The 19,665-nt window shown below is 48.8% G+C and overlaps 1 protein-coding gene across 3 annotated transcripts in view; it reads right to left on the bottom strand.

Moving 5' to 3' along the window:
• Window positions 1–14,296, bottom strand: part of KCNK10 (potassium two pore domain channel subfamily K member 10) — a 167,696-nt gene extending 153,400 nt beyond the window's left edge. Inside the window, exon 1 of one of the 3 annotated variants that reach the window (XM_056133880.1) lies at window positions 14,013–14,296. In XM_056133880.1, coding sequence (XP_055989855.1) covers window positions 14,013–14,055 — 43 coding nt within the window. In that variant the 5' untranslated portion in view covers window positions 14,056–14,296. Of the gene's footprint in view, window positions 1–10,595; window positions 10,732–11,476; window positions 11,584–14,012 lie in introns of those variants that run through there. The other 2 variants (XM_056133881.1, XM_056133879.1) reach the window with 2 other exon arrangements.
• Between the last annotated feature and the right edge of the window lie 5,369 nt (window positions 14,297–19,665).

The raw sequence follows: 19,665 nt of genomic DNA, 5'->3' as shown, positions 1-19,665 counted from the left end.
TGCAACCCCCATCATGCCCACAACAGTGAAGGGAAGGAGGAGAAAAAGAATTTAAAACACTAACTTTTTTTATAATTAAAAAATAACACGAGGGGGTATGGTGCCGCCAGCAGGTCAATCTGTACCAGTGAGGCGAGTGCATCAGCAGCCTCATGGCGCCTTCAGACTTCCAGATACCCCAAAATTGCTGCTGTGCCTTTGGCCAGACCCCAAAAACTGGGGGCAAAGTTTACCAAGAAAGTAAACGGCCAAAAATTAGGTATGTGGGAAACACACCCACAAACCACCTCTGGCTCAGCTATATAATTGGAGGCAAGGCCTCTTTGGTTCCTGATTGAACTGCTTAATGGACATGATCCCAGAGACTCAGAAACGAATCTCAGAACCCAGTGGCTTTAGGTAAAAATGCGTCTGGTCTCTGCAGTAGGCTACCGGTGCTGGGCCAACCCAGGTGGGAATAGGTTTCGTGCCTTGGCCTATTCCCCCTGGCGGCCCAGTGGCCGCCATCCGTCTAAGGCCACTGGATAGTCACATTTGGGCCCCCAATAACAAGACACACAGGGCCTCACGGGATGAGGGTGGAGCCGGGCTTGCCCTCCCCACCCCAACGAGACCCCAAGTCATCGCCCACGAATGGCCTCTCTGGCTCGTGATAAAGCTGCTTAACAGCCATGATCCCAGAGACTCAGAAACAAATCTCAAAACCCAGTGGCGTTTGGCAGAAATGCATCCGGACTCCACAGTACGTTACTGTCGCCAGGCCACCCCAGGGAGGAAAGGGTGTTGTCCCTCCGCCTGCTCCCTCTTGGCAACTTGGTGGCTGTCATTCTCCAGAGGCCGTTGGACAGTCAGGCTTGGTCCCGCAGTGACGAAACTTGTTGGGTCTCACGGGATGGGGGGGGGGGAGGTGGAGCCGGGCCTGTCCTCCCCACCCTAACGAGACCCCAAGTCATCGCCCACAAACGGCCTCTCTGGTTCCTCATCAAGCTGCTCTGGCTTGATCCCAGAGACTCAGAAACAAATCTCGAAATCCAGCAGCTTTTGTCAGAAATGTGTCCGGACCCGGCAGTAGGTTACTGTCACCAGGCCACCCCAGGGGGGAATGGGTGCTGTCCCTCCGCCTGCTCCCTCTTGGCGACTTGGTGGCTGTCATCCTCCAGAGGCCATTGGACAGTCAGGCTTGGGCCCGCAGTAACGAAACTTGTTGGGTCTCACGGGATGAGGGGGGGAGGTGGAGCCGGGCCTGTCCTCCCCACCCTAACGAGACCCCAAGTCATCGCCCACAAACGGCCTCTCTGGCTCCTCATCAAGCTGCTCAGCGGCCTTGATCCCAGAGACTCAGAAACAAATCTCGAAACCCAGCGGCTTTTGTCAGAAATGTGTCCGGACCCCGCAGTAGGTTACTGTCACCAGGCCACCCCAGGGGGGAATGGGTGCTGTCCCTCCGCCTGCTCCCTCTTGGTGACTTGGTGGCTGTCATCCTCCAGAGGCCATTGGACAGTCAGGCTTGGGCCCGCAGTAACGAAACTTGTTGGGTCTCACGGGATGGGGTGGAGGTGGAGCCGGGCCTGTCTTCCCCACCCCAATGAGACCCCAAGTCATCGCCCACGAATGGCCTCTTTGGCTCCTCATCAAGCTGCTCAACGGCCATGATCCCAGAGACTCAGGAGCAGATCTCTAAACCCAGTGGCTTTTGGCAGAAATCCCTCCAGATTTAAGTGTTAAAATTTCAGAATTTCAAAACCACATGGCCCTACTGCAGCCACACGACATCATATGTTAGTCATAACCAGCAATAGAACACAAATTGTCTATTGTTGCCTTTTCAGCAGATCTAAGTGTTGGGGTAAAATCTTAAATAATGGTGGGTCTGGTGTCGAAGTAGTGAATGTGATCAAAGTAGAGAGAGAGTAATGTGGAGATCATCTGCCCCACAGGCAGGGGGAGGGTGTGGGATGGGGGTATACTGGGATTTTTGGTGGTGGAGAATGGGCACTGGTGAAGGTACGGGTGTTTCATTGTATGACTGAGACTTAGACCCAAAAGCTTTGTAACTGCTCTTACGGTGATTCAATAAATAAAATTAAAAAAATGGAAAAAGAAAAAAAAAGTAAGGTGGAGTTCATGCACAATTCAATCAGCTAATCAGTGGCTGAATAAATAGCAGTACTCCTACAAAAAAAAGAAAAAAAAATTTAAAAAAAAAAATAACACGAGGGGCTGGAGCAATAGCACAGCAGGTAGAGCAATAGCACTGTGCGGCTGACCCGAGTTCGATTTCCAGCATCCCATATGGTCCTCTGAGCACCACCAGGAGTAATTCCTGGGTGCACAAGCCAGAAGTAACCCCTGTGAATCATCAGGAGTGACCCAAAAAGATATAAAATAAAATAAATTAAAATAAATTTTAAAAATAACACTAGAACACTCACTCCATTGTGTGAGAGAGCAGAGAAAAGGCAAATCCCTGCAACCCAAGACAGGAGCTCTCACCAGTCATCACCCCTGCTAGCTGCCGGGCCTGGAACTTCCTGTCTACAGAACTGGGGGAATAATTAAGTCTGTTGTTCAAGCCACAGGTTCTCTGGTGCTTTGTTGATATGGCCTGGGCAGGTGAAGTCAGAGCCAAGCACAAAGGTTTGGGGAAATGGGATAGAACCGCAGTCAAGCTGCCTGCCTTTGTGCTGCCCAGTGAGGGCGGGCATTGATGGAAGATGACAACATTCCATTTGTCCATGCCGGGAGAGAAGCCTGAACCAAATCTTGGCACCAAGCACCCATGGAACATCTTTCCTCTTTACTTTCTAGGATAGACTGGAGCACATGCTGAATCCCATTTGGAAAGCAGGTCTCCAGAAAGTAGGATATTAAACCAAAACCATTTTCTTTCTAGAAAATCTGAGCTCTACAAATGTGTGTTTGGGAACACAAGTGATAAAGAGAGTACTCCAGCCACGCTGCGCCTTGAGCCTGGCTTATTTTCTCAAAAGACCAGAATCCCTTGTTGGTGTGAGGGTGAAACTGATGCTATGACAAACTGCAGCTAACATTAAGTCTCAATTAGGCCTCAGTTTCTGTTTCCCCTAGGCAGGACTTGCAGTTTGTGATAAACTCCCAATTGAGTAATTCACCTAGATAAGAAATTTGGCGGTTGGGTCTGGCCAGTCATGAAGGGTTGCTGCACCCTTCTTGGAAAGAACCCCAAACTGTTACTGGTACCTGCTGTCTAACTGCTGACCAATGATATAATAAGGCCAATGCTAAAAATAGACCACTATATAAACCACTCTTAACTCTGAACCCTACATAAACTGCTTGTAATTTGGATTGAGGGTCCTTGTCAAGACTAAACTGTGTTGGATGAGACTTGAACCTTAGCTCTGGCTAGGCAACAAAGACCCTTTGCTTGTTGCATCGCAACTAGTCTTCATCTGATTCCTCTGGGAAGATCTCGGCCTGGTTTAACATTTGCTACAAAAGCAAGGCTCTGAGGCTTGAACTCATGGATTGAGGGATGCCAGTGCTCTGTGGAAACAGCCATCAGCTACAACTGCTAGGTCCAGTCCAGAGCCTTCTGCCTCCGAAACTTCTGAACTCACATTTCTCAGGGAAACCTCTAAGTTCACATTGTGTGAGAAAGATTGGGAAAGTCGAATGGACAAAGACCCTGAATGGATAGGAAAGAATGAGGGCAACTGCCCCTAATATTAGCATCAAAATATGCTAATTGACCTGAGTTGACCCCAAATCTGCCTGTTTGCAGCCTTCAGCCAATGACCCCCCCACACACACACCATAAGTCACTTTTTTTCTATTCCTATCAGTAAATCTATGATTCCAATATTGACAAATTCAACAAGGGAAAAAATAATAATTTGTAAAAAGTGTTCTATAAGCTGAAAGGTACTACTCACAAACATTCTAGGCATCTCTAGAATTTTTCACTAAAGGAGACACAGCCTTTAAAAAATCTCTTGGGCTGGAGTGATAGTAGAGCAGTAAGGCACTTGCCTTGCACGTAGCCAACCCAAATTCCATCCCCAGCATCCCTGAACACCGCCAGAAATAATTACACAGCCAGGAGTAACTCCTGAGAATCTCTAGGTATGGCTCCCCAATATTTTTTATTTAAAAAAAATCAATCCAGCACCAGCTCTGTATCCTTGCCTCTATGTTAACTAGATTAAAATACCTAAAAAGAAGCCAGGAAGCTATGGTTAACAGAAGCCAAATTATTAATTGGACACCCATGGCAGCTGTGTCGGGCTGCATCCGCTCACTGAGCCGCCTCCACGAAACCCCCATTTAGCCTTTTCAGGCCTGGTAAGGGGAAGAACAGAAGGAGAGATAGCTGTTAAAGGCTTTAGGATCTGGGAGCCTGAGGAAAACTGGGACTATGGGTGTGCTTTCTGGCAGTCCATTCTTTAGGATGTTTCTCCCTCCTTATCTGTACTTGCATTACAGCTTGGAGGAACCCCAGAATCTCCATCTTAGAGCTCCTCTCTGACCCATCCAATCTTCCATTCATTCTGCAAAGCATTACTGAGTGTCTGCTATGAGCCAGACACAAGCTCTGAAGTTTGGACAATGACCAGACAGAAAACATGCTTTCTCACTGAGAGGGAGACTGACAACAGTGTGACTTGTAACTACAGGAGTTACAGATCTTATCGTGACAAGTGTGGTGAAGACTCTTGAATAGGTGATGCCATCCAAAGTAGCAGACCTGGGGGAATAAGAGGAACTGTCTTCAAATGGGACAATGATGCTAGCCAGGGAATATTTGGGGTGAGAAAGGAGTTCATCATGCAAACATGCCTTATAAGCAGAGGGAAGTGGTAAGTGCAAAGGTTCTGAGATAGAAAGTCTGATCCACTTGAGGAATCAAAAGAAGTCAAGGAACCCAAAGGATAGATGTGGGATAATGAAGGACACAAGCAGAGACTATTGGGATAAGACCAAGAGACCTTGTGAATGGGCCCTGTCCACAAGGGAGGAAAGTAAAGCCCAAAGAGGCTAAACCAGCAGCCCAAAGTCACACCAATAACTATTACAATATGCGCCTGCCACAGAGGCAGAGGGGGGTGAGGGGGGAGGGGAGGGCTGCTGGGAACATTGCTGGTGGAGAATGGGCACTGGTGGAGGGATGGATACTTGATCATTGTATAACTAAAACATAAGCATGAAAATTTGTAAGTCTGTAATTGTACCTCATAGTGATTCATTAAAAAATAAAAAAAAATAATTATTACAATTGCTCATTCTATAAATTAATCCTTTGCTACAAATCCAGCATTTTTATATATTGCTATATTGATCTATGGGTCTCAAGCTGTGAGAGTACTGTTTGCAGATCTTATTGATTTTTAAAGTCCTTAGCATGCATAAAAGCAGCAAGCTAACTCTAGTTTTCATCATAAAGTCATCAACAAGTGAGTCTAGTAATTTAAAATGGGCAAGTCTGGTTAGGAAAGTGAGTACTTGGTGACAAGTATCTACTGAGTATTCAGTATTTTGCTGAATACTTAGTATCCTTCATTAGTATTCTCCTAAATATATCCTACACTAAAACAGCACCCCTACTTGCTAGAATACTCCTGACAAGTATGGAGGAAGGCCAGAGCTCAGGGAGTAACATGCTACCTTTCAGTCTTAGTTTGGCCCCTAAACCTCTTGACAGTGCTCTGTTAAATTTACTCAACTGCCATTGAACACAGTTTCTTCTCAAACCACTTTCACTCTGTGCTATGAAATCATTAGGTAATAGGGTGCTAGGCAAAACATTATCATTATAAGTTGCACAATCTGTAAGCACTGCTCCCTGAAGGTTCGTGTCTATAATCCCCTGGTCCTAAAGTCCGGTGCAACTTGTCCCTCTGTTTTTCCATTATGGTGCTATGTTCCCTTCATCGTTGTTCAACACGGTCTATGGGAACCAAAAATCTCCAAAGAGCAGACCCCAATTCTGTCCATGGTAACTGACTCACCAGAGGACAAAGAGGAAATGCCATTTGAAGATGATTCATAAAGAAAGGAATGAATGGAAAAGGTAGATTAATTTCCTTACTTTTCTCTCTCCACCTCTGATCTCTTTCTGTCTCTCTCTGTTTCTCTGTCTCTCTGTCTTTTTCTCCCTCTCCATGCAGTCCTACCTCAGAGAGCTTCTTCAGGCAACAACTATAAATATCAATAACTTAAGAGATAAAGTAGAAGAATGTTTAAGAATTTATAATCTGATCCAAAACTATCACTCTAGCCAAAGAGATAGTACAGTGTGATGTGTTCTTCATATGGCCATTCCCACACCACATACAGTCCCCCAAACACCACCTGGAGTAATCCCTAACCACAGAGCTGTGAGTACCACCTGGTGCGACCCAAAAACCAAAATATAAACAAACACCATCCATCTATCAGCTGTATGACCCTGGTAAAATTACTCAACAGCTCTGTTTCTCAGTTGCCTTACCTTAAAATTTAGTATAACATGAGCCAGAGGAGAGGGACAGACATAGAAAGACTGCACTCATCTGGAGAATATAAAGTAACAGAATGGGAGATGAACACCCATGAATAGTTGAGATAAGTATCAGGAGGTCTGCTCCATGGCTTGGAAAGCAGTTCAGATAGAGAAGGGAACACCAAGTAAATGATGTTTGGAGGATTCGCTTGGGATGCGAGATGCGTGCTGAAAGTAGACTATAGATTGAAAAGGATGGTCACTCAATACCTCTATTGCAAACCACAACACCCTAAAGGAAAGAGAGAGCAAAAGGGAATGCCCTGTCACAAAGGCGGGGTGGGGTGGGAGGGATCATTGGTGGTGGAGATTGGGCACTGGTAGAGGGATGGGTACTCGATCATTTTATAACTGAAACCCATGCACGAAAGTTTGTAAGTCTACAACTGTAACTCATGGTGTTTCACTAATAAAAAAAACAGGTAGAAATGATAGTACAGCATGCAGGGCTCCTTCCTGCCATGAAGCTGATCCAGGTTCAATCCCTAAAATCCCATATAACCCCCTGAGCACTGCCAGGGGTGATCTCTAAGTGAAGAGCCAAGAGTAATCCCTGAGCACCACTGGATGTGTTCACAAAACTGAAGAAAAAAATTAGGGCAGCCTGCCACAAAGGCAGGATGGGATGGGGGTAAGGGAGGGGTGGGTCAGTTACTGGGATCATTGGTGGTGGAAAATGGGCACTGGTGGAGGGATGGGTACTCGATCATTGTATGACTGAAACCCAAGTACAAAAACTTGTAAGGTCAACAACTGTACCACATGAAGTTTCACTAATAAAAAAAATTTTTAAAAAAAGAAATTAGGGACTGGAGCAATAGTACAGCGGGTAGGGTGTTTGCCTTGCACACGGCTGACCCGGGTTTGATTCCCAGCATCCCATATGGTCCCCTGAGCACTGCCAGGGGTAATTTCTGAGCACAGAGCCAGGAATAACCCCTGTGCATGGCCGGGTGTGACCCCCCCAAAAAAAATTAGGGCAGCATCTTCCTCCGAAGATGTCTATGAAGATGAAGGGCTAGAGAAATAATACAGCAGGTAGGGCTCTTGCCTTGCATGTGGCCTACCCTGGTTCTATTCCCAGCATTCTATATGGTCTTCCAAACTTGGAGTAATTCCTGAGTTCAGAGCCAGGACTTAAGCCCTAAATACTTCCGGGTGTGGCCCTAAAACCCCCAAAATAAAAAGGCGTTTATGAAGATGAAAAAACTATATATAACCATATATAATTTTTATATATATGACTAACATATAAGTGACTAATATATAAGTGACTAATCTATATGTCACTGTACAGGGTTTGGCACAGAGTTTGAAAAAGGGATGACTTACACCTCTATTGATCCCCACTGTGAGAGACTATGGCTCCCCTCCACTCTCAGGAACAATCGTGACAAAAGTCAGAGCATCTGATCCTAAGGCAGCTCAGACAGTCAAGGATCACAATAGAACCAAAACACACCATCTGTAAGTACTGTGCGAATAACTACATGCAGGAACACACATGAAGCGCCTGGCATGTTGTCTTGTGTGTTAAGTGTTCTGTAAATGTTCTTTCTATTGGCTTCTTTTTTTCACTCTGAACACCAGTTGGGACTGTTGATGCTACCTGCATGCTTCCTTGCTGTGACAGGTGATAGAATGTGGCATTCATCTGTGTTTATCACTGTGACAAAAATATATAGTATGTGGATCATATCTGGAAATAAATTTAAAGGTCAAGGCAAGTTTCACAAAAGAGCCCCACAGGGTTCCCCATTAGAGGTCCTGAAACATCCCAGACCAGGCCCACTATTTACCTGACTGCCCACAGGATACACTTCCTGGGTGACTCACAGACGTCTCCCACGCAACAAGTCCTGGTCTGAACTAAAGGAGCTTTTCCTGAAGCCTGACTCTGCCTGGCAGCCATCCCAGTCCTACCAATCCATACACCTCCACACTTGGTCCACACAAAGCCCTAAGATTTCCTGTCTTCCTTAGCTCCAGCCACGTCTCCATCCCCACTGCCTTCACTCTGGTCCATACCACTATCCAATCCAGTTCTCACATCCACCAGAACCACAAAGCATTTTCTTTGAAACTAAGTTCAGATCCTGTGGCTTCTCTGCTTGAAATCCGTTGGTGCTAAACATAAAGATGACAATCCCTAATCTACTCCACAATTCTACCCTACCTACAGTGACACACAGCTTTGGAGTCTACCCCTATGCACCCCAACACACACACACACACACACACACACACACACACACAGACCCAGTCACATCTCAAAGCACAAGTTTTCTTGCTTTCTGCTCCAGTCATGCAACTTCCTTTCTGTTCCTCAGACACACTTATTCCTTCAGTCTCAGGGCCTTTGCAGTTGCTGTTTGATTCTGCAACATTCCCTTCTGCACTATTCAGTAAATCCCTATGTTTCCTCAAGATCTTAGTACACGGGCCAACTACCTGATGTACTACTCCCTAATCCTTGTCCATCTCTTCTATCAAAAATTTCTATCAAAACCCTTGATGCTTTCCTTCACATACATCAATGTGTGCTTATGCATTCCTCTGTGTAATAATTAATTTGTGTCTTTATCCCCCATTATAAACCCCAGGAAGGCAGAACTTTTGTCTATGCTCTTCTTATTCTGTCTCCAGGACCTGGGGCAGTACTTCCCAAAGAGTAGATATTTGCTAGTATGTTCTGCAGAGATTTTAAAGAGCAAAGGTACAGGTTCTTATTTCCAGCTCTCTGGTGTGTAAGGCACTGAAATTAGGAAATGCTGCTTCTTACTCTCCTCAAAAGTCAATCTATTCATAAGGCATTTACTCAACAAACAAGTGTTTTCCTCTTTCCAGGATGTTGAAGGAGCTCTGATAGGGAGACCCAGGGGGTTCTTTTGTGAACCTTGCCTTGGCTTTCAAATTCACTTCCAGATGATCCACATTCTATGTATTTTTGTCACAGAGATAAACACAGACGAATGCCTCTTTCTATAGTTAATCACAGCAAGGTAGCATCTACAGTCTGGAGAAAGGATCACTCATCTAGAACACTAAGCACACATAAAGCGCCTCAAATTCCCAGCCTCCTACACACTGAGTCTTCTTCCATCCCAACTTCGTCTGTAAGAGGGCCCAGAGAAACGCTTGCCAGCGGTCCTGCCAAAACTGGACACTTGGTTTCAACTTATTCTGATCACTCCCAGGAAGCTCAGCATCTGTATGCTAATTAGACCGAGTGGCCGGTGCCAGGCACACACATCTGTCTTTCTTAATCGCTTCCTTTTGTGCCAAGGAACATTGTCCAACATTCCCAGGAGCTCAGAAAGGTCTCTAAGGACCACACCCTGCAGCCCCCTCCCCAGCCCCACCCTTGCTACTAACCATTCTTCCCTCCCCTTTCTACACCGGCGCTGAGCCCAACTAGCTGCCTAGCTTGGTAATAAGATTGAGCGAAGACTCGGAAGGCCCCGTGGGTTCCATTATTCCACATCCCTCCGAGAAGGGCCGCCCCCAGGGACAGTTACAACCCGATCTAAGCCCCACTTGCTGCCAGGAAACCTTTCCCACTGAGGACACGCTGGGCAGGTGGCGCAGCTCCAGGGCCAGGGGGAGGCACCCCACCCATATGCCAGAGAGACAAAGATCACCAGAAACAAAGGACACACATACACACACACATACACACACACCCCACGTAGACTCGCGCGCGCGCGCACACACACACACACACAGACACACACACACACACACACACACACACAAAGTCAAAAGCAAATACCGACACTTGGTACAATTTCAAGCCCAACAGCCGGCTTGGTGTATCTTTAAATAGATTTTGAAATAATCCAGGAGGGACAATGATTATGTGATAATGACTGCCACTATCTGGGTGTGGAACCCACGCTGCCTCCGCCCTCCTCCCACCCGCGCTGCGGTTCCCAGGCGCATTTTCCAGCCTCAGGACACACGCCGCCCGCCGCCGCCGCCGCCGCCGGGGAGCCCGAGTGCATGCACTCGGGGGAAGCGCGCGCACGCCGCGGCGGAGGCTGGGCGCGGGCGGCCAAAAGTCGGAAATACCCACCTTTAGGATCCCAGTTCACCTGTTTTCTTGGAGTCTCGATTGGAAATTTCATTGCTCCGTTGCCCAGAAAGGGAGGAAATGGAAAGAATCAAAATGTGTAAAGTCCTCAAGCTTTACACGCCTTGGTATACAGCAGTCCAACAAAATAATTTCCAAGAATGGGGATGGGGAGCGCGGGATGGGGTGGAGGGGGGAGTAAAGGGAGCCTTGGAGCAGCTCGTGGAGGCACCCCCGAGAAAGACAAGTGGGGGGGGGGGGAAAGGTGGGCTTGGGAGAAACCTGAAAACGGCTTGGGGTGTTTGCACCGATGGAGGAGGTGGTCGTCTGCAGCCCCTCGGGTGGAAGAAAAAGTAAGAGCGGCGAGGAGTGGATGGAGAGGGAAGACGGGCAAGCCCCGCGAGCCAAGCTGCTGCCTTGGCCGAAGCGGGGTGCCGGCGGGCTGCGGGGTGCTGAGCCAAGGGCCGGCGCGCGGGAGAAGCCCACTGCAGTGTCACTCGAGCCCCCGGAGGCGTGTGCGCCCACACTCCCGCACGCACACATACACACGCACGCAGACCCACGCTCGCACACCCGCCCGGGCGCGCGCTCGGGCGCACACGCCCCACCCCGGCCGCGGCTCCTCGGCCCCCGGGCGACGCCCCTCGCTGCCCACCCCCCGAAAGCCATTGGACGCGGGGGTGGCGCGGCACCCGGGGAGCGCGCGCCGCACACGCCGCGCCTGGACTCGGGGGCGCGCCGGGGCGGAGGCGCACGGCGCGGGTGGGCTGGGGGGACGCGCGATCGGGGGCGCTGCGGGGCGCTGCGGGGCGCTGCGGGGCTGGCTGGAGCGGCGGCGGCGGGGCCCCGGCGGGGAGCTGAGCGGTCGGGACGTCGCGACTTACTGGCTCGGCCGACCGCGGCGCGCCCGCCGGAGTTGCTGCCGGAGACACGCTTGGCTGCCCGGAAGGCTGCAGGAGGCGGGGAAAGGGCCGCGGCGGCCTCGCTGCAGACCGCTCTGCCTCCGGGGGTGGCCCGGGTCACTGCTCCCATCAGGGCCCCCCAAGCCCCGGCTTCTTCTGGCCTCACTTCATTTTCCCGCTGCCGTCCCCTCCGGCGCCCCGTTCTCCCTCCCGCGCCCCGAACCCCGGGCTCCGGCGCGCTCCGAGGAGGTCGGTGCCAGCCATGAGCCTTTTGTTCTGGGGCCCGCTCGGCGTCGGCCGCGCTCTCCCCGCCCGGGGATGCTGGAGCATCCCCAGGCGCAGCCCAGTCCCTTCCCCAGCTACCTGCAGCCCGACTGGGGCCGCGGCTCGGCGGCCGGGGAGGGTGGGGCGAGACCCAGGCACCGCGGCCCGGGAGGGAAACGGAGTTGCCAAGTGCTAACAGCTCCGGGTAGCGACAGTTTGGGACGGGGGAGCCTCGGTGGGACCCCCCCGCCCCCCCCCCCGCACAAGCAGGTGCGAAGCTACGCGGGTCGGATCGAGCAAAAGAGGCGAAACCCGGTGCATCTTCCAACCCAACTCCCCACCCCCGCCCCCGGTCTCACTGCCCCGGCCTGAAGCCACACGGGGGCCGACCGTGAGTCCTCGGTCTCTAGAGGAGACAGGTGGTACCGAGACGGTCTTAAACGGGGCCGTCCAAGTACCGATATGAAGGATGCTTACAAATGACTTCGGGTCCCTAGCAACAGGGCCTCTTGGCACGTAGTACATGCTAAAGAAACGCTTGCTTAAGTGCGGACAGGCAACGGGATGGGAAGGGAAGAGTCTGAGTTACTGAAAATCACCGTCCAGTGGACATAGAACTTAAACCCTTTCTGGGTGCCTTGACGGGGCCGGGTGCTTGCGAGGTAACAAAGAACAAGACGGGCTTCGCCTTCGTGGGGCTTATTGCCTGGCGCCATGAAGTCTGACTGGATTGTCCGAAGAGAGAGCTGTGCCCTCCCCCTGCCCCTCGCCACCACGAGGCTAGTAGCGGGCGCTCCGGAGTGTGTGCCACCCTAGGTTACCCTGAGGTTTCTAGGGAGCCATGGGTCAGTACGTCTTTCCCACCCTCTGTTCCTTGCTGTCGCATGCAGCCTTCTGGGCTCAGGGCAGATCCCGGAGGTCTGTTGCTGCCTGGGAACGGGTTGGTCAGTGCTTTGTCCCCATCTCAGGCTGCCAGGGCTGGAGCCCAGAGTTTCCTGAAGACTCATTCAAGGCAAAAAGTGGTCCCAGTGTGACTCCTGGGGGGGCAGGGGGCGGGCAGCGTGGCTTTCTAGGGCCCTTTGGAGCCCCCCTTTTCAGGGACTCTTATTTTCACTCTGCTTCCCTCCTAAAGGGTGGGTGAGATACGGAAATGAGACAGAGATTTCTGCTTCTCTAGCTGCACCCTAGAGACACCAGAAGGTGTGAAAATTCTCCTCCCAAACTCCAAGGGTGCTGCATCTGAAGCTCGTAAGAAGTCCTCTGAGCCTCTCTAGCCCTTCTCTCCCTAGCTGGGGAGCTCCAACCCAGGTCTACATCCTAATGGTGCTGCCTGCATCAGAAGTGGCCTCAGAGGATGGAGAGGCAAGAATGATGTTTACCCAGCCCCTCTCCTCTCCAAGCATCTCCTCAGCCTAGAGGAAGCTCTAAATGGTCTTATTTTACAGGTGAGAAGATCAAGGGGCCAAAGTCATACCAGAAAGAAGAGTCATACCCAAGGGGGCTCACCTAGTCCCTAGATCCCTGAATCTGATCCTGAAAAGATGGGGGGAGGGGCTGGGGGGGCTTCTTGAAGATCTAAGACTCTAGACCCTCCTTAGCAGACTGCATTGGTGCATCCCGCATCCCTTGTCTGTCAATCAATCAGCTAACATTGGTGAGCATTCCTTGTGTTTCCCTCCTGAAGTTATTCTAGCCCCTGAGCAACCTTTCCCTGAGAAAATTCTTGTGAAAGAGGAGAGGGGAGGATGTTTATTAGAAGGGGTGGAAAGTGGACCTATTGGGATGAGGGAGCAGGATGTGGGGTCCAAAGTTCCCGATGAGAGTTCTAACTTGGCACTGGTCAGCTCTCTTCCTATTTCACCTGGCACCTAACCAATCTCTAGGGTTTTCGCCTAGGCTTTTGGGTCTTCATTCTTAGAATGTGCGCTAAGGCACATGTTTTTGTTTTTGTTTTTTAGGGGGTGGGAGTCAAGGGGGTCCACTAAAAATTAATTTCCCATTGCCCCGCCCCTAACATGCCTGAGAACATGCCCCAACGCTTAGCTGTGCTTTTGGAATGGACTGCCAGCTATGAGTGAGGGTACCTTAATTTGGGGGAGGGGGAGCAGGAGGGGAGAGGGCGAGGGGCAGGGGAGAAAGAAAGGATGCCCGCTCCAAGGAAAACAACTTCTCCCGGTGAGCTCTTTGTACTGCCGCATCCCCCTCGTATCTGTTTGGGCTCCCCGGCTCTTACCACCGAGTCGAGTCCACTTACCCCTCGAAGGGAGAAAGAAGTGGTCCTTGCAGAGCAAAACCATCCAAACGAGACGCCGCGCCGAGCGGTTCCCTCCTGCCCCGCGCCGCGGCAACTTCCATGGCTATGGCTGGGGCTGCGGGCGGGTGAAGTCGGCTGGCAAGAGCCCGCCTGGGCTTCCTGCGGCAGGAAAACAAAGCATCGTGGTGCCCGAGTGCCCCCGCACACGCCGTGCCCCGCAGGCTGAGCGGGGCTGGCGGCCGCCGCGTCCCGGGCGCATTCGGTGGGGACCCGGAGGGAGGCGATGCCGCTCGCTCGCCCGGGTCTTTGCAGCTCAGAACCTGCTCCCGTCGTCGCAGCTCTTTAAGGAAAGCCCGGCGTGGGAGGGCTGGGGAAGCCCGAGCACCCCCGTCATGGCCCGCGAGCAAGTTTTGGGGCGCGCTGATGTCTCGGGTTCCCCCCACCCCCACCCGCACCTGCCTGTGACGCCGCGGGAGCGGGGCCGGCCGGCTGCTTGCGGGGTCTCGGCGCGGCTGGCGCGGAACTGCGCAGCTAGAGAAGAGTTGGACACGGATTCCCGGGTGATCCAGGAAGAGTCTCGGGCACAGCAAATCGCAGGCAGTGATGAAGCAGCTTGGGGAATCCTGCTGAGCGCGGGTTGGGCAATGACAAGGAGGAGGAGGACAGATCTGCTTCGAGCCTATTTTGAATTCAGGAATATCGGGATGCATTCGTGCATCTGCCTCGGAGGGTTGAGCATGGGTTTCGTCATTCCTCTTTCAAGTCCAGGAGATTTGGGAAGAATAAATAAATAAATAAATATAAATAAATAAATAAATAAATAAATAAACCTGCTTCCAAGATCTTCCCACTAGCACCACCATCACCAACCCCAGACACCGCTCGGAGTTCTGTTCTCAAAAGCAGAATGCTTTCCATGTTTTAGGAAGGTGTCCCCACACACCCCCTGGGTGACCCACTCAGGGGGACTGCTGAGAGGTGTATGCATTCGAGTTAACTTGAACTCCTCCTTACCAGAAATGAAGTTTCCACTCTGCTCTCAGCACTAAATGACGCCAGCGTTTGTCTTCATGTCCCAACTAGCATCTGGGAAAACACGCCCTTAAATATATGTTGCTCTAATCCTGGGCTCTGCTTTTGGCTTGGAAAAAACTGGAGACACCTCAGCAGCCAAAGGGCAGACGGTGTCATATATCATACTGCTCAACAGCAAACTCTGTGTGCGTAAATCCTGAAGCAGATTTATTTTGATGACTCAGACCTCTGATTGGGGATTAATGAAGACACACGATGAACTCCGATGAGGTTGCAATTAAAGCATCAGGTTGATGAACGTGTTTCATAACCAGGAACTGCATCCTCTTCCTTTGTACCTTTCTCTATTTAAAGGGGGAGGGGGGAAGTTGAGATGTAATTGACAAATAGTGTTATTGACATAGGTGTGCCGCATAATGATTTAATGTGAAATTCTTGCCACATTAAATCTTGTTAACATCCATGACTGTACATAGTTATAAATTGTTTTTTCTTGTGAGAATTTTTAAAACCTTTCTTAGCTATTTTCAAATATACCATACTGTGTTATTACCTATAGACATCATGGTCTTTTAAGTTTTAAAAAAAAAACATTATTTAAGCTTCTACTAGGCATTGTGCCAAACATTGTACCAATAAATGTACAGAACTATAATCCTGCTTCTTATGAAACAGGGTTTAAGGTGATTCCTCTCTCTGGGTTACCACCAAAACATAATCCCAGATAATTTTTAAGAGGCAAGACTGGATATTATTTTCACTTTCCTCTCAGCTTTGTATTTTGAATTTTTCAATAACTTCCAAAACTTTGTTAAAAACCAGGAATTTTGCTCCACGACTTGGAGGCCAGCCACACGTGCTGGGGGAAAAGGAAGCTCAGATGGAGAAGAGAGCACCAAGTAAAGGGTGTTGGGAGGATCCTCCCAGGGTGGGAGAAGCATGCTGAAAGTAGACTATAGACCAAACATGATTGCCACTCAATGCCTCTCTTGCAAAACACAGGACCCAAAAGAAGAGAGAGAGAATAAAAGAGAATGTCTTGCCACAGAGGCAGGGTGGGATAGGGGGATGGGGGTGGGAGGGATGATGGGACCCATGGTAGTGGAGGATGGGCCCTGGTGGAGGGATGGGGACTTGATCATTGTATAACTGAAACCCAAGCACAAAAATTTGTAAGTCTATAACTGTACCTCATGGTGTTTCACTAATAAATAAATAAAAACTAGATCCAAGCAAAGATTGCATTTGGTTTTTATTTATATTTGGTGGTTTTCTACTCTGGAAAAGTCCCTTCATGTCTATGCTTTTTTGAAATTCAGATTCATTTGGTTTTTGATGATGTTTAATGTCATGGTGCAGCTGTGATCAGTTGAGTTTTTTTAAAAAAAAGAAAGATCATGACCACACAGGATTATTCAAATAACTCAGGGTCTTCTCTAAATTCAGTGACAATGCCAATGTCCATTCAATGGCAGGAAAATGCAGTTCCACTCTCTCAAACCTGACCCCTATACCTTTTACTATAATATATAACACATTATATATTTTATATACTAATATATTTAATATACTAAGGACCGATCTTTGCCTTAGTTTAAAAAGTTATCTGTTTCTAGTCCCTCACAGAAGACCATGTTTTAGGGACACGTGAGCATTTTTATATTTACCAAGCTGACAGGCACATGTGGCATTATAGCACTGTAGCACTATCCTTCCATTGTTCATTGATTTGATAGAGCAGGCACCAGTAACATCTCCATTGTGAGACTTGTTGTAACTGTTTTTGGCATACTGAATACATCACTGGTAGCTTGCCAGGCTTTGTCGTGTGGGCAGAATATTCTCGGTATCTTGCTGGGCTCTCTGAGAGGGGCAGAGGAATCAAACCCAGGTAGACCGCATGCAAGGCAAACACCCGACCTGCTGTGCTATCGCTCCAGACCAACAGATTATGTAAAGATTTAAAATTTTTACTATTTATTTTAATCATGGCTTTATGAATTCAAAAGCTGCCACATGAATATTTTGTGCCTGTTGCATATGCCATTATAGTGAATTTTAAAATGAGAGTTTAGCAAACACTAATGAGTGAGCTTCAGTTTTCAAGTCGTTCTAGGGAAGGTCTTGATTTGAACCAAAATTGGAATGCATGCTAGTTAACAAAAATCTTTTTGTTTATGGACAACTCTTAGCTCCAGAGTCTAAATTGAAATCATCTAAGACTTACTGAGTTCCTCCATCTATAATATAGGTACCATAAAAAGTAAGCTATTTTGGGCCAACTTAGGTACATTTTAGTCAGTCATCCTCCCGAGCTGGAGGTACAACCAGGTGAATGAATTTGACAACGCCACACGGAGTTTCTTCATTCACAAAACGCAGTATAAAGTCTCTGGGTTGTTCATAGAGGATTGCTCATGGAGACTAGAATGAAAATAGTTTGTTGAGCCAGAGAGAAAAAACAGCAAATAAGGTTGACCTTTCACGTAGCCAATCTAGGTTCAGTCCTGGGTACCATATATACCCTAGCATTGCCAGAGCAATCCAAAGTATTCCCTAGGGATAGCAGACCAAACAAACAAACAAACACTGTCCTCCTGTTGTTCATTGATTTGCTCGGGTGGGTCCAGTAACATCTCCATTGTGAGACTTCTGTTACTGTGTTTGGCATATCGAATATGTCACGAGCAGCTTGCCCCGCTTTGCCATGCGGGCGAGATACTCTCGGTAGCTCCAAGAGGGGCAGAGGAATTGAACCTGGCTCGACTGGGCTGGCTGTGCACAAGGCAAACGCCCTAAAAAGTCAAACTATTTAAAAATAAATTCACTTCATCACTTGACATCCCGTTACTCATCAATTTGCTCAAGTGGCCACCAGTAACGTCTCCATTTGTCCCTGCCACGTGCTAGTGTAGCCCAATGGCATCTGCTCGTTCTAGGAATACAAAGAGCCTCAAACCGATTGTTCAGGGTCTTAATGAAGAAGTCTGATCATCTAGTAGGTGGGTGGCCACGCGGTCTTTTGACATACTGTGGAATCTAGTCGGTAACCGCTCTAGTCCAGCAGTCGTCTCTAAATCTCATTATGTGTCCAGCCCATCTGGCGTTCTATGCCTTGGCAAATGAGACAGCGTCCCTGATTCACAGAGGATCCTGATGTATTGAGTTTGAACGCCCTGCTTTCCGACGGAGGTCAGAACTCTGGATTCTTTCTCTCATTTGAGTGAAGCAGGTGACTCCAAGTATAGCTCTTATGATTCCTCTTTGGGAGACCCAAATAGTGTTCTCATCCTGTTTTCGTAGTGCCCAGGTTTCTGAGGCATATATTAATGCAGGAAGAACAGTGGAATCAAAGAGATGTGCCCGGAGCTAAAGGTTCTTCATCCTCTTAGCTATTTCTTTGATGCTCTTGAAGGCGTTCCAAGCCACTCTCTTCCTCCTGTGCAACTCAGGTGCCAGGTCATTCGTCATGTTGACTTCTCGACCTAAATAACTGTTGCATTTGGAGATGTTCGTTCCATTGAGAGCAAATGGAATGTCAGGAACAAAACTGTTTCTCATAAACATTGTCTTCATGAGATTTTGCTGTAGTCTGACCTTTCCACACTCACAGTCGGAGTCAGCCAGCATTTGTGCCACTTGGCTAATGTTTGGTGCTATTAGAACAATGTCATCAGCAAAGCGGAGGTGGTGTAGTTGCCGACCATCTAACTTCACTCCCATTCCTTCCCATTCTAGTTATCACATGACGTTCTCTAGGGTGGCACTGAAGAGTTTCCATGAAATGGTATCACCCTGCCAAACCCCTCTCTTGATGTCAGTGATCACTTCCCTGTAGAATGGTGAGATTCTGGTAGTGAATTCATAATACAGCTCACAGAGGATCCTGATGTATTGAGTTTGAACGCCCTGCTTTCGTCTCAACAGAATCAAAGGCCTTCTTTAAATCAATGAACGTTAAATCAATGAACATTAGACAGAGCGGCATATTGAATTCCTGAGAAACCTCAATGAGCTTGGTTATCATGTGGATACGGTCAGTTGTGCTGAATCCTTTGCAGAACCCAGCTTGCTCGCATGGTTGTCCTTCATCTAGTGTTCTGCCAATCCTATTCAGGATGTCTCGAGTGAACAGCTTGTAGATGACAGACAATAAGCAGATCAGGTGATAAAAACAAATTATTTTTAAAAGTTTGTAAACTGTATAGGAATTTAAAGGAGTAAAGTCCCATCCTTATGACCACTCGCTCCATAAACTTTTTCTTACTCTGTGCCTGACACATAGCAAGCACTTTTTATTTTGACTATACTTTTTTTTTTAGTGGAACACCATGAGATACAGTTGTAGACTTACAAGTTTTTGTGCTTGGGTTTCAGTTATACAATGGTCGAGTGCCCATCCCACCACCAGTGCCCATTCTCCACCCCCACGAATCCCAGTATCCCTCCCACCCCCCCCAATCCCCCATCCCACCCTGCCTCTGTGGCAGGGCACTCCCTTTTGTTCTTTCCTTTTGGGAGCTGTGGTTTGCAGAAGAGGCATTGAGTGGCAATCATGTTCGGTCTATAGTCTACTTTCAGCATGCATCTCCCGTCCTGGGCAGATCTTCCCAGCACC

This window comes from Sorex fumeus, unplaced genomic scaffold (assembly GCF_029834395.1).
Source record: "Sorex fumeus unplaced genomic scaffold, SorFum_2.1 ptg000098l, whole genome shotgun sequence".
Lineage (NCBI taxonomy): Eukaryota > Metazoa > Chordata > Mammalia > Eulipotyphla > Soricidae > Sorex > Sorex fumeus.
Note: the sequence above shows the minus strand (reverse complement) of the source record. Positions and strands in the feature narration are given on the sequence as shown.